The 15,019-nt window shown below is 46.6% G+C and overlaps 1 protein-coding gene across 2 annotated transcripts; it reads right to left on the bottom strand.

Moving 5' to 3' along the window:
• Positions 1–559: 559 nt before the first annotated feature.
• POMK (protein O-mannose kinase) lies at positions 560–14,704 on the bottom strand. Of its 2 annotated transcripts, none has more exons than XM_081884349.1 (3): positions 14,602–14,704; positions 11,579–11,886; positions 560–1,341 (listed from the first exon to the last, which is right to left on the bottom strand). In XM_081884349.1, the coding sequence occupies exons 2-3, from the start codon at positions 11,858–11,860 to the stop codon at positions 571–573; spliced, it is 1,053 nt and encodes a 350-aa protein (XP_081740475.1). In that variant the 5' UTR covers positions 11,861–11,886; positions 14,602–14,704; the 3' UTR covers positions 560–570. The 2 variants fall into 2 exon arrangements, with proteins under 2 accessions (XP_081740475.1, XP_081740476.1); XM_081884350.1 differs by having other exon boundaries at positions 14,607–14,692.
• Between the last annotated feature and the right edge of the window lie 315 nt (positions 14,705–15,019).

The following is a 15,019-nucleotide window of genomic DNA, read 5'->3' as shown; positions in this document are numbered from 1 at the left end:
TTAGCGGACTCTGTAACCTGAAGCGTATGTAACCCGAGGTATGTAACACTGTAGCTACATCTATCCTGCCTTTACCAACTTGATTTAGGAAGAAATACTCATTCAGAAATTTACCACACACAACACATACTATTACCCCCCCCCCCAATTTCCTCAACAATTTGTCACAGAAGGTGCAATCAGGAGTCATTTTTAAGAAGCCTTTTTGGATTTGATATCCCGCTTTATCACTACCCGAAGGAGTCTCAAAGCGGCTAACAATCTCCTTTCCCTTTCTCCCCCACAACAAACACTCTGTGAGGTGAGTGGGGCTGAGAGACTTCAGAGAAGTGTGACTGGCCCAAGGTCACCCAGCAGCTGCAAGTGGAGGAGCAGGGAAGCGAACCCGGTTCACCAGATTACGAATCCACCACTCTTAACCACTACACCACACTGGCTCTTTTAGAGTTTTTCTAATTATCCTTTCCATGTTTCCATGTACTTCTCAGATCAGGAAGAGTCAAACGTGCTAAATATGTACCAAGGCATGTCCATTTTTTGTGTGTGTGTGTGTGTGTGTGTGTGTGTGTTTTATAACATGTCCCTTGTCCTTGGCATAACTGTTTCTCTCACAAGCGACCCTAGCACTTTCTTGTATGTGTCCAAAACGGTCTGAGCAGAAGGTCTTTCAGCTGGGCTCTTTTTGCATGCCCCGTGGATGTCAAAGAGGTGGAACCTGACCAGATCACTCCCATCGACATCCCCCAAGATAAAATTGGAAACATCGGGGATTTTCCATATATCTGTCATTTCATCATAAGGAGGCATGAGGCTGTCTTCAAAAGCCATTTCATTTCCACGAGGCCAAAGCTGTTCTGGAGCAACAAAGTCACCTTGAAGTTCCCGATGGCCACATTTGATCAGTTTCCCAGCATTCTTGTCTACAAGAGGCAAAGCATCCAAGTCATTCACAATAACATGGAAGCTGCTGGTCAGCAAGTACTGAGAAAGAACTTTATCCAAGTCGCTGGAGTCACACATCACAAGGGTGCCCAGGGGACTGTTGTGCAAGTAATGGAGGATGCTCACATAATCGATGGCAAGCAGGAATCTGATGTGCCATGTGTTGAAGCTCTTGTACTTTGGAAGGTTCAAGATCTCGTTCAGATTCTTCAGAGAGCCGAATGGGTGGTACTCCGTAAGAACGGTGAACTCCTCCTCACAATATCCAATCAGCTTGACCACATGTCTGCTTTGTAGAGATTTCAGCATCTGTAAGCCATGAATGAAGTCCTCTTGAAGTTCTGGCACAGTTAACTGGGAAAGGGCCACTTTGTTTTCCTTCCACTCAGAAAGGAAGACCTAGAACAAGGAGAACAATGTTCAGACTTTGAGGTCCAAACTCTGAAATGCAGTTTGTAAAAGCCAAGCTGTTTTTCAATATGGGGGACAACAGTTGAGTCTTGACAAACACAAATTCAAGCCTACACACACACACACAAGAACAAAAACATGAATAGATACAAGGTCTATGCCACAACAAGGCAAGTTATGTCACAGCAAATATCTGAAAATCGGTAATGTTTACAAATCCCAGAGTGTCTGGAAATAGACTAACCTGATCTCATTTTTTGACAGAATTACAAGCCTGGTAGATGAAGGGAACGCAGTGGATGTAGCCTGCCTTGATTTCAGCAAGGCATTTGACAAGGTGCCCCATGATATTCTTGTAAAGAAGCTGGTAAAATGTGGTCTTGACTATGCTACCACTCAGTGGATTTGTAACTGGCTGACTGACCGAACCCAAAGGGTGCTCATCAATGGTTCCTCTTCATCCTGGAGAAGAGTGACTAGTGGGGTGCCACAGGGTTCTGTCTTGGGCCCGCTCTTATTCAACATCTTTATCAACGACTTGGATGATGGACTCAAGGTCATCCTGATCAAATTTGCAGATGACACCAAACTGGGAGGGGTGGCTAACACCCCAGAGGACAGGATCACACTTCAAAACGACCTTGACAGATTAGAGAACTGGGCCAAAACAAACAAGATGAATTTTAACAGGGAGAAATGTAAAGTATTGCACTTGGGCAAAAAATTGAGAGGCACAAATACAAGATGGGTGACACCTGGCTTGAGAGCAGTACATGTGAAAAGGATCTAGGAGTCTTGCTTGACCACAAACATGACATGAGCCAATAGTGTGACGCGGCAGCTAAAAAAGCCAATGCAATTCTGGGCTGCATCAATAGGAGTATAGCATCTGGATCAATGGAAGTAATAGTGCCACTGTATTCTGCTCTGGTCAGACCTCACCTGAGTACTGTGTCCAGTTCTGGGCACCACAGTTCAAGAAGGACACTGACAAACTGGAACGTGTCCAGAGGAGGGCAACCAAAATGGTCAAAGGCCTGGAAACGATGCCTTATGAGGAACGGCTAAGGGAGCTGGGCATGTTTAGCCTGGAGAAGAGGAGGTTAAGGGGTGATATGATAGCCATGCTCAAATATATAAAAGGATGTCACATAGAGGAGGGAGAAAGGTTGTTTTCTGCTGCTCCAGAGAAGCGGACACGGAGCAATGGATCCAAACTACAAGAAAGAAGATTCCACCGGGAGGCTTTGCCCTGCCGGATCTGAAGCTATACTACGAAGCATCGTGCCTTTGCTGGTTAAAAGAATGGATTAAACTTAAAAATACAAAACTCTTGGATTTGGAAGGATTTGACAACAGATTTGGATGGCACGCATACCTTTGGAAAGAAAAGAAGAAGGGATACAAAACTTTTGAAAATCACATCTTCCGGAAATCGCTATGGGAAGTTTGGGACAGATATAAAAACATATTGGAAGGGGGGGTGCCACATTGGCTATCACCACTAGAGGTTATGGGGGTCAAAAAAGTTAATATGAGAAGCGATTGGATTACCTATGGAGACTTAGTAGAGAAAGAAGGAGGAAAGTGGAGATTAAAACCATATGAACAAGTCAAAGAGCATGTTTTTGATTGGCTGCACTACCATCAAATAAATGAAATGTTCAAAAGGGATGTGAAAGAAAAGGGGTATAAAGAAAAAGATTCGAGATACCAAACAGAGATAGTGAACAGCGACTCCAAAACAATTTCCAAAATGTACAAAATCTTGCTGGAATGGCACACAATAGATGAGGAAGTGAAAGTAGTAATGATTCAGTGGGCCAAAGATTTAGGATACAATATAGACTTCGACGACTGGCAGAAAATATGGAATGAGAATTTGAAATTTACGGCATGTACCACACTAAAAGAAAATGTAATGAAGATGGTTTACAGGTGGTACATGACACCAGCAAAATTGGCAAAAATGTATAAAACCTGTAACAAATGCTGGAGGTGTAAGGAGAAGGAGGGTACTGTCAGGGAACTGACATCTAAAGCGCCGCAGGTGCAAAGGCTCCCTGAGGTTGAGAGAGCAGTAGCAGCGGAAGAGGGAACCAGTAGAGGGCGAGCAAGAACTCCAAGGGAAAGTGAGTCGGAGGGATGGCTCAGAGACGCTTCAAGCGAAACCAGTGGGGAGGTCTCAGGACCTCCTATAGGGACACCCACACCTCGACGGAAACTGTCACGCCGAGAGGCCAGACGACGTGTTTCCGTTAAGGAGCTTTTATGTTGGAAACGTTTCCGAAAGCAGCCACTTTCGGATTCTACTAGTGATTGACGCAGCCATGCTGGAGGGGCTCCGTCACAGGCAGAGGTTTGAAAACCTGATCAAACTCTGAGGGACTTGCATTTTACGCACAAGCAGCTCATCGTCCCATCACAGCAATCCAAAAGTCACCGAAAGCCAGCTTGTGCAGAGAGAAGCATCATGAGCAACCCAGCCGGAACCGGGGGTGCAGGAGCAGCTGGAGGGGGTCCAAGCCTGGAAGAAAGGTACAGAGCGTTGGAGATCCAGTTGGCGCTGCAAACGGCGAGGCTTGAGGAGAGGAGGGCTCAGGATGCAGAAAAGGGAAAGGAGAAAACCACCCCGCTCGCCAGAAAGGTACCAGGATTGGTGCAGAAATTCGGGGGGGATCCCAGGAACTATCATGCCTTTAGAACAGAGATGCAATACGCTCTAAACTTGCAGTTTGATGACTTCCCCGACGAGGAATCGCGAGTGGCGTATGTGATTGGCCATCTCGAATCCGGGGCGAAAGATTGGGTTAGACCCCTGATGGCAGCGAATAATGAGATCTTAAAGGACACGAGGAAGTTTTTTCGTGCCATGGACCTGATGTTTTCCAGCGATATTGAGCAGGGGGTGGTGCGAAGGCAGTTAATGGCTTGCCAGCAAGGAAGCAGATCTGTCCGTGAGTACTGGACTGAATTTACTATGCTGATTCATAAATTGGGGTGGGACCTATCGGCGGAGCCCATCCAAATGCTTTTCGAAGAGGGGCTTTCTTCAACCGTCAAAGATGAGCTTTCCCGGGGGCCCAGGGCGGAGTCTATGGACCAATTAACCAAATCTGCGCTGGCCATAGGAGCGCGCCAGGAGGCGAGGGCTTTGGAAAGGCGGGAAGGGAAAGGAGACCGTTGGAGGGAGTTCCGCATTCCAGACATTCCAGAGCCATCTTTCCCGCCGGCAGAGCCGATGGAAGTGGGAACAGCGCGGGCGCGCGCAGTTTCAAATCCCAGTGAAGGGCGGAAGAAGGAGGGAAAGAGCGCCAAGAGATGTTATCTCTGCCAACAGCCAGGGCACTTTGCCAGAGTCTGCCCACAAAGAAAGGAATGGCAAGGGATGGCAGGAGCTGTTGGGGGAAAGGAAGAGGAAAGCAAGGAGCAAGTAAAAGCCAACGCCTGGCTGCCACCGTCGGGGCACAGCAGCCAGGCCAAAGAGCAATGAAAGTGCCCATGCCAGAACCTCCCAGACCTGCTTTAGTGATAGAGGTGTTACTAGAACTGCCAAACGGACACCCACTAAAGGTCAAGGCGCTTTTGGATTCAGGCAGCTCCTGTAATTTCATGAGTAAGGAGTTTGCAGCTGAGCACCAGATACAGACCATCCCTTTAAGTAACCCCTTGCAGGTGACTACGATTGACGGCAGAGAGCTGTTGGGGGGAGAAGTTAGCCAACAGACTGTCCCGATGATAATGAGAGTGGCAAGGCACACCGAACAGATAGCGTTTAATGTGGCCATCCTGGGAGGAGCGCCCATCATTTTGGGGATGAGCTGGCTGGCGCTACACGATCCGCTAGTGGGCTGGCATCAGAGGGTGGTCTCCTTTGGGTCAGCGCATTGCCTAGAACACTGCAAGGAGGGGAAGGTCTCGGGAGGAGACAGAGTCACCCTAGCGGGGATGGAAGTGATGGGCAAAGGGAAGGTGCCCCCGCAATACGCAGATCTGAGCAACGTATTCAGCGAAAGGGAAGCAGACAAACTGCCACCGCATAGACCCTTTGACTGTCAAATCAACCTACTCCCAGGGGCCCAACTCCCAGTAGGCAAGCTGTACGCCATGTCAGACAGGGAGATGCAGGAGCTGAGGGAGTTCATTGACAAAAACTTGAAGCGAGGTTTCATCAGAGAGTCCCGAGCGGTGGGGGGCAGCCCAGTGTTTTTTGTGGACAAAAAGAACACAGACAAACCGAGACTGGTGTGTGACTTCAGGGCCCTCAATGCAGTGTCGGAGCCCCTGGCTTTCCCTATGCCCCGAATTGACGACATTTTGACCAGAGTAAGGAAGGGAAAGATTTTTACAAAACTGGACCTGCGGGGGGCGTACAATCTGATACGCATAAGGAAGGGAGATGAATGGAAGACCACCATGTTTACCCCTTTGGGAGCCTTTGAATACCTCGTTATGCCCTTCGGTCTACAAGGGGGCTCCGCCTGTTTTCAAGCTTTTATAAACCACGTTCTGGGACCTTTGCTCTACAAGAACTGTGTGGCCTTTTTAGACGACGTGTTGGTGTATTCGGAAGATGAGGAACAGCATGTGAGGGACGTTCGAGAAGTGTTGGGCAGGCTGCAAGCCAACCAGCTGTGGGTGAAACTGGAGAAGTGCCAGTTTCATACCAAGGAGGTGGAATTCCTGGGGTACCGCTTGTCAGACAAGGGATTGGCCATGGATCCAGGCAAGGTTCAAGCGGTACTGGAATGGAAGACACCGAAGACCAAGAAGGACGTGCAAAGATTCTTGGGGTTTGGGAACTTTTATCGGAAGTTCATCAAGAACTTTGCCCACTTGACGGCGCCCATCACCGACTGCCTCAGCAGCAAGAAGAAATTTGTTTGGACGGTGGAGGCGGATCGAGCCTTTGAAGAACTGAAAAGGGCTTTCGCCTCGGAAGAACAACTTCTGCATGTGGATTTACAAAAACCCATGAGAGTGGAAACAGATGCATCCGACCGGGCTATAGGGGCGGTCCTTCTTCAACCGGGGAGGAGTGCGTCGGAGTGGAGACCGTGTGCATTCTTCTCGCGGAAACTGAATAAGTCCGAGAGGAATTACACGGTGTATGACAGGGAACTACTTGCCATTCACGAAGCATTCCGGAGGTGGAGACATTTATTAATTGGGGCACAACACAAGGTGCAAGTGTGCACCGACCACAAAAATTTAGAGTATTGGAGAACAGCTCGAGTGCTCAACCAACGACAAGTGAGATGGGCACAGGAATTCTCCAAATTTAACTTTGAGATTTGTTATGTGCCAGGCCCAGAAAACGTCAGGGCGGATGCGCTCTCACGCAAACCAGAATATTGGGAAGGGGAGGAGGTGATCGAAGAGAGACATGTCATCCCGGAGGACCGCTGGGTGTGTGGGGCGGCGCTGGTGGGGCAACGGGAACTGGTGGAGGAAACGGAAAATGATGAATATGCCCAGGATAAGCTCAGAGGTCTCAGGGGGGAGGGCGAGAGCCCCGGAGGTTTTGAGGAAAGAAATGGGGCATTGTATTACAAAGGGGCACTGTATATACCCGAAGGTGAATTGAGGGGGAGAGTACTCAAGCAGTTGCATGATAGCCCCACGGCGGGACATTTTGGGCAACACAAAACCATGTGGTTGGTTACCAGGGAATTTTGGTGGCCTAAGGTGAGGGAAGATGTAAGGGAGTATGTAAGAGGGTGTGACCAATGTCAGCGAGCCAAAGGGGAAAGAAGGGCGCCGGCAGGGTTATTAGAACCTTTACCCACACCAGAACGGCCTTGGGAAGCGATATCAATAGATTTTATGACGGATCTGCCAAGGTCCAAGGGGAAAACAGCCATCATGGTAGTAGTAGACCTGTTAACTAAGATGTGCCATTTTGTAGCATGCTCACATGCAGTCACAGCGGAAGAAACGGCGAAGTTGTTTGTGGAACATATCTTTAGGTTGCACGGGGCTCCCTCGAGGGTGATCTCAGATCGAGGCAAACAATTTACTTCCAGGTTCTGGAGGAAGCTCATGAGCTTGCTACACGTGGAAGTTAATTTTTCAACTGCCCGGCACCCTGAAACCAACGGGCAGGCGGAAAGGGCAAATGGCATTCTTCAACAATATCTTAGGTGTTATGTCAATGACAGAGAGAACGATTGGGTCGAAAGGTTGGCGTTGGCAGAATTTGCCTACAATAATGCGGAGAATGTGTCCACAGGGATGAGTCCCTTTTTGGCTAATTACGGGTGTCACCCCAGGGCATTTCCAGGGGAAGGAGGGGAGAGATGGAGCGTTCCAGCGGCTGAACATTTTGTAGAAGAGATGGAAGCCATCCATCAGCAGCTCCAGCTCAACTTAGAAAGGGCCAAGGCACAATATAAGAAGCAGGCAGACAAGAACAGAAGGGAAGGTGAAACCATAAGGGTGGGGGATCAAGTGTGGTTGTCAACCCAAGGGTTGCCGTTCAAAGGGGGTTGTAAGAAACTGAGGCCCAGAAGATTGGGACCCTTTGAGGTGATTCAGCAGGTCAACCCGGTAGCTTTCAAACTCCGATTACCCAACCACATGAAATTGCACCCAGTGTTCCACAGGTCGTTACTGTCACCATACAGGGGGGGACGTGAAGGGGAGCACGTCAGGGGACCAGCCTTGGAAGAGAGGGAACGCCGCAACCATGTAGCGGAAATCCTCGATTCCAGGTGGAAGGGTAATCAGGTGGAGTATTTGGTGGCGTGGGAAGGGGAACCGGAGTCAGAAAACACCTGGGTAAGTGCAGAGGAAGTCAATGACGAGGTTTTAACAGAAACGTTCCACCAAAGGTTCCCGAGGAAACCTCAGCCTATAGCAAGGTTTAGGAGGGAGTATTTCGGCACCACCGATGAGGAAGAGGAAATGGAAGGGTTCGCGGAGTCGGAGTTGGAAGATGGAGTGGACTCTGATGACGAAGAGTACCTAGAGAGTAGGAACAGCAACAAGTGGAAGGAAGTGTTCGCGACGTCGGAAGATGAGGGAGGTTCTTTCAGGGGTTTTACCTCCTCACCGCCAGTAGGAGAGGAGACGGGAGGGGGTGAAGGGGGCCCTGGAGGGGAGGTGGATGTCAGGGAACTGACATCTAAAGCGCCGCAGGTGCAAAGGCTCCCTGAGGTTGAGAGAGCAGTAGCAGCGGAAGAGGGAACCAGTAGAGGGCGAGCAAGAACTCCAAGGGAAAGTGAGTCGGAGGGATGGCTCAGAGACGCTTCAAGCGAAACCAGTGGGGAGGTCTCAGGACCTCCTATAGGGACACCCACACCTCGACGGAAACTGTCACGCCGAGAGGCCAGACGACGTGTTTCCGTTAAGGAGCTTTTATGTTGGAAACGTTTCCGAAAGCAGCCACTTTCGGATTCTACTAGTGATTGACGCAGCCATGCTGGAGGGGCTCCGTCACAGGCAGAGGTTTGAAAACCTGATCAAACTCTGAGGGACTTGCATTTTACGCACAAGCAGCTCATCGTCCCATCACAGGTACGTTCATACATATGTGGTGGGACTGTAAAAAAGTAAGGGGGTTCTGGGAAGCTATATACAACGAACTAAAGAAAATACTAAAATACAGTTTTGCTAAAAAACCAGAAACCTTCCTTCTAGGTATAACAAGAACGGATATAAGTAGGAGAGATCTTAAACTGTTTCAATATGCTACTGTCGCAGCAAGGACACTGCTAGCACAAAGGTGGAAACAAGAAACGGTTCCGACTTTAGAGGAATGGAGGTCAAAACTAATAGATTACGCAGAGTTAGACAAATTAACGGGGAAAATTAGATACAAAAAGGACCAGAATTTTATTGAGGACTGGGGGAAATTTACAGAGTATTTGGAAAGTATATGTGAGGATAGTACAACGCTAGCGTGTTTTAAAGAGGCTTTGTGAAAGTAGAAGGAGTATTGTCAAAAGGCAAGCAAAGATAGAAACATAATACTTAATGGCAATATAAAATTAAGGAATGTGAAGAGAGGATTGGAAATACGAAAGATTGTCAGAAAGGTTGGGGGAGGTCCAAGTAAGGCTAAATATGTGATATATAAATGGATTTGTTTATTGCTTTTTATGGAAAACTTTAATAAAAATTTATATATTAAAAAAAAAAGAAAGAAGATTCCACCTAAACATTAGGAAGAACTTCCTGACAGTAAGAGCCGTTCGACAGTGGAATTTGCTGCCAAGGAGTGTGGTGGAGTCTCCTTCTTTGAAGGTCTTTAAGCAGAGGCTTGACAACCATATGTCAGGAGTGCTCTGATGGTGTTTCCTGCTTGGCAGGGGGTTGGACTCGATGGCCCTTGTGGTCTCTTCCAACTCTATGATTCTATGAGAGAGGTGAATATGTACAGTCACTCAAGCGTAACTGTGAGCATTCACTTGGTGTTGTGCTCCTGCAACATGAGGAAATACAGTGGTACTTTGGTTTGCATACGTCTTACAAACATGTCAAACCCAGAAGCACGTGTCCCAGTTTGCAACCTTTTTTTGGATTACAACCCATTATTTTGGATTACGAACAAAAAATTTTTGGAGGCGCCATTGGCGGAAGCACGCCTTGGGTTGCAACCTGTTTTGGTTTACAAACAGACCTCCAGAACAGATTATGGTTGTAAACCAAGGTACCACTGTAGATATATATTTCTTGTTGTAGATTCAGCTGCGGTTGTCAGCATCCACATATAAACAAGGACAAATTTAAGATTCACTGAAACATCCATCAAAGCCACTCACATCCATCACCTTCCTTCCCTCAGTTGTTCATGGTACGTTTCCCTTTTAAGACCCTCGTTACAGCTCTGAGTTAATTTGGTCAGGTGTCAAATTCAGGCAAGCAGGATATTTGACCAGTGACCATTCCCAAAGCTTGTCTTTCATCAGAATCCACAGCAGGTAAGCAAGCGTCTCCTCTGGCCTCCTTCGGAAGATTTTGTTTTGACATCTGAGGTGGCCCAGATCACGGGTGGAACGAACATACAGCACCCTCAGTTTAGAGGCTTGTCAACTATACAACCACTGGGTGTGTCCATGGAGTAGAGGAGACCTCTTAAATCATTTAAGTCCTCCCTCCCTTGTTACTCTCTTTTGCTATAGGATTCGGGTCCTATTCAGGCAAGCCAAAACTCCCCTCCTCTTTCCCTTGCTAACTCCAGTTCACCCTGGAATTGTCCCCTCTTTGTGCCTTCCCCACCTTTCCAGTCCTTTCTCCCTTTGGACCCTCCTTTCCCTGTTATTCTGCTCTCCTTCTCTGTCCACCTTTCCTTCTCCGCCTCCTAGCCATTCTCATGGCATCAGCTGCAGTTTATATGAAGCAACGTGAACACCTTGCTCTTTCCCTACTTCTCAGCTGAGATGCAGTGTGTCTCTAAGCTACCGTATTTTTTGCTCTATAAGACGCACTTTTCCCCCTTCAAAAATTAAGGGGAAATGTGTGTGCATCTTATGGAGCAAATGCAGGCTCCTTGGCTTCAGCGATAGCAACGCGAAGCCTCCGAAGCGCAGAGGGAGAACTCCCCCCCGCACTCCGGAGGCTTCGCGTTGCTTTCACTGAAGCTGCCTGAAGCCCCCGGAGCGCAGCGCGAACTCCCACTGCTCTCCAAGGGCTTTGGGCAACTATCCAAGGGCTTTGGGAGTTCCTGCTGCATTCCGAAGGCTTGCGGATAGCTGCCTGAAGCCTGGAGAGCGAGAGGGGTCGGTGCACACCGATCCCTCTTGCTCTCCAGACTTCGCTTCGCTGGAGAGGCGCTGCACAGTTTTCCCTCTCTGCGCAGCGCCCCTTCAGCGAAGCGAGAGGAGAAATGGAAGGGGCTCTGTTTCTCCTGCCGCTTCGCTGAAGGGGCGCTGAGCAGAGAGGGGGAGAATTTTTCACTCCCTGTTCTCCCCCTCCTATGGTCCGGTGCGTCCAATGGTCCGGTGCGTCCTATAGAGCGAAAAATACGGTACTTTCTGCCTGGCATGTGAGCTCTGAACAGCTGCCTCCTCTTCAGGATCTCACAGCCAGCCAGAACCAGTCCGCTTGCCCCCACGGCTGGAGCCTGACAATCCTCTCAGCCTTTCTCCCAGCTGACAATGTCATTTAGAACTTTTTCTGAAGCGTATGTCAAGGCACCCCCCTCTGGTACAAAAAATGGTGAATGGCAAATTTACAGAGCAACATTTGATATTATATTCAAGATTCATTATGATAAACCAACCCTTTTCACAGCTCCTTCACCAATGCGTTTCAGTTTGCGGACTTCTCTTTGCAGTGTTTCACAAGACAACCATGGTGAGCAGTTCTTCACTGTTCCTAATCTGAAGTAACCGTGCTGACAAGAGTCGTGTTCAGCGTCGGCCTGTCCATAGGAAGGATATATGTAGCTGAAATATTGATAGAGCAGCAAGTTCACAAGCAGCACAGCCAAAATCAGATACAAGACGGGAGGGATCAGCTTTTGCGTAAGATCAGTTTTCGTATCACACGATTTTTTCTCCATGTTGTAACAGTCATCTTTCAGATTTTCTGCAAGACATTAGAGTTATAAATTGTTACTTTAATTTAGCAATTCTGGGGGAGGGACAGTTGAGATACACTTCTAGAGGGCGGGGGGAGATTCCAACACAGTCAAACTCTCCTAACTTTACATAGCAATACTACAAACAGGCATTAAACATGAAACATGCTACTAGCAGATTCATAGCTCTGCTAAACATTGTGATGGTTTCCTACCATAGATTGAGATCCAGCAAACAGCTTTACAGACACAGAAAGAGAAAGAGAAAGCATGCAGTGGGCAATATGATTTGGATCTAGGAAAGAAGTCTAGTCTTTTCAGGGATTGCCATTAGGACCAATAAGTGTTTGGACCAAAAATACTAGTAATTTAAGAATCACTTGTTTTCACAAAAGCACTTGGTAATAAGACAATATTGTGGGCCCCTGATGAAAACCAGTTACTCATCATGGGTAAGGTAAAGGTAAAGGGACCCCTGATCATTAGGTCCAGTCGTGGCCGACTTGGGGTTGCGGCGCTCATCTCGCTTTATTGGCCGAGGGAGCTTCTGGGTCATGTGGCCAGCATGACTAAGCCACTTCTGGCGAACCAGAGCAGCGCACGGAAACACCATTTACCTTCCCGCTGGAGTGGTACCTATTTATCTACTTGCACTTTGACATGCTTTCGAACTGCAAGGTGGGCAGGAGCAGGGACCAAGCAACGGGAGCTCACCCCGTCGCAGGGATTCAAACCGCTGACCTTCTAATCAGCAAGTCCTAGACTCTGTGGTTTAACCCACAGCGCCACCTGCGTCCCATACTCATCATGGGTACCATTCATTAATTTCAGTGGGAGATCTCTATGGGGCAATCATATACCCGTAGGAATATGGAAGATCAATGGAGTTCAGCAGGCATTATTTCTAGTAAGTTTGCAGAGAACTGCAGCCTTAAGCCTGTAACTAACTCTCCCTCTGAAAATAAAGAGACTTAGAATTTTTTTTAATTGGTATACAGCAATTGTAGGGAAAACCTATAGGTGGAATGCAAAACATCTATAAAATGAACACCACATAGTATCTGTTTTTTACTATTATTATTATTAATAAATTTTTATAACACCCTTCATCCAAAATTCATAGGGCAATTCACAACTTAAAAATACAAAATGAGAACCCAAAATACATAATAAAAACAAAAAGAAACAAATAATTCTCATCCCACAAACACATTTAAAATTATACAGAATGTTACATCAGCCAACGACCTGGTTAAAGCGAAACATTTTCACCTGGCGCCTAATGATATGTAATGAAGGCGCCAAGCGAGCCTCCCTGGGGAGAGAGTGTTCCACAAATGGGAAGCCCGTTCTCATGTTACTAGACTCTGGACCTCTTGTGGAGGTGGTAGACGAAGAAGGATCTCAGATTATGATCACAGGGTCTGGGTTGGTTCATATAGAACTAAATGCCTCAGTTATGTTGAAAACATTGTACTTTTTACTAACCAAGACCCCCCCAAAGATCTCTCTCACACACATAACTATATACACACACTAAAATCTTGCAATTAAAATGGGTCTATGGTTTTTCTTTATAGCTTTTACTTTAATTAACTTTTAAAAAATCTAATACAGTATCTCATATTTAAACACAAGTAATGTATCATGTATGATAATCAATTTAATACAGAATAACTACTAAATAAGAAAGTATTTATAATATAATTTTAAAAATGAATATTAAAAAATTCCCCAGTACTCTTTTGATAAATTTCCTTTTTCCAAATCAAAGACTGTTTTGCTTTCTCCTTATTCCCCACTTATGTGTAATATGTGATACAGTATTTTTTATACTGAAATAACAAAACTAAAGGAGGCATAAATTAACTCCCACAATTATATCTTATGCTTTGTAATATTAGAAATAGTATTGCACCTCAAAATGTGCGAGTGCATAAATCCTGAATTTATCCCAGAAGCCTAATAATTTGCCTGAGTGTTCTAGCTAGATTTTCAGCCATGTTGCATGGCAAAAAGTCACAGCCTTAAACGAACGGAGACAGTAAAACACAAGGAATGTATTTTCAGATTTTCTAATTCAGTGTTTTAACAAGCTTTTGGGAACTGACACTTTTAATGAAAGAGCTTGTGCCATATTCGGTTTGTGTGTTTTTTTGTAATTATCTGTATGCTTTTATATATAGTTTTTATTCTACCAGTGTTTAATTGTTTTTAATGATTCCCCCACTGTTTTTAACTGTTCTTAATTATATCTGTAAGCAGCCTTGCGTCCGTTAGGGGGAAAGGCGGGTTATAAATAAATGTATAACAACAACTGAACATTTGTTTAAAGTATTGCAGGCTTTTTTCATTCATGTCTTGATTATAGGAAGCCTGTCTTCTCGTAGATCGATTAGCAGGCATAGGAAAACTCTGGCCCTCCAGATGTTTTTGGCCTACACCTCCTATGATCCCTAGCTAACAGGACCAGTGGTCAGGGATAATGGGAATTGTAGTCCCAAAACATCTGGAGGGCCGGAGTTTGCCTATGCCTGGAATAAGGTTAAAATTTGGATACTTCCAAACAAAGAGGAAGCAGCAGATCCAGACAGGAGAAAAAGACTGAAAATCGTTTCAAGATCTCAGCATCACCTCGCAATAATTTCTGCTATCCAGCAGCAACCTCGGTTGCGCCTAACTCTGCTCAAACTCTGCTTGCTGCTCAAAGAAACGACGCTTACCTTACCCTGGGCTATTGTGCATCACTCTCATCAGCTGGCAGCCGCCATGACAGTGCCAACACCACCTGACATGAGTCACGTGACGCGTTCCCTGTTTTGCACATAGAGATAATAGGGCAGAGTTGAATTTGGAATCGTCAGTTCACAGCCTCGGGAAAGAGCAAAGCTAAAGAGATTGAGTTGAATGGGGAAGAAATTGTGCTTGCATTTAACAATTGCTGCTGGTGTTAGGGGGACAGTGAGGGAAATAACCAGGTTTACATTGGCTGCAACATTAGATGTGCTTTTAATTAAGTGTATTTTGCCTGATTTCTGAGGTGAGGAGGCTCCCGTTGCTCGGTCTCTGCTCCTGCCAACCTAGCAGTTCGAAAGCACGTCAAAGTGCAAGTAGATAAATAGGTACCACTATGGCGGGAAG

This window comes from Podarcis melisellensis (genome assembly GCF_964234715.1).
Source record: "Podarcis melisellensis genome assembly, chromosome: 13".
Lineage (NCBI taxonomy): Eukaryota > Metazoa > Chordata > Lepidosauria > Squamata > Lacertidae > Podarcis > Podarcis melisellensis.
The sequence above is the reverse complement of the archived record's forward strand: the minus strand, read 5'-3'. Positions and strand labels throughout refer to the sequence as shown.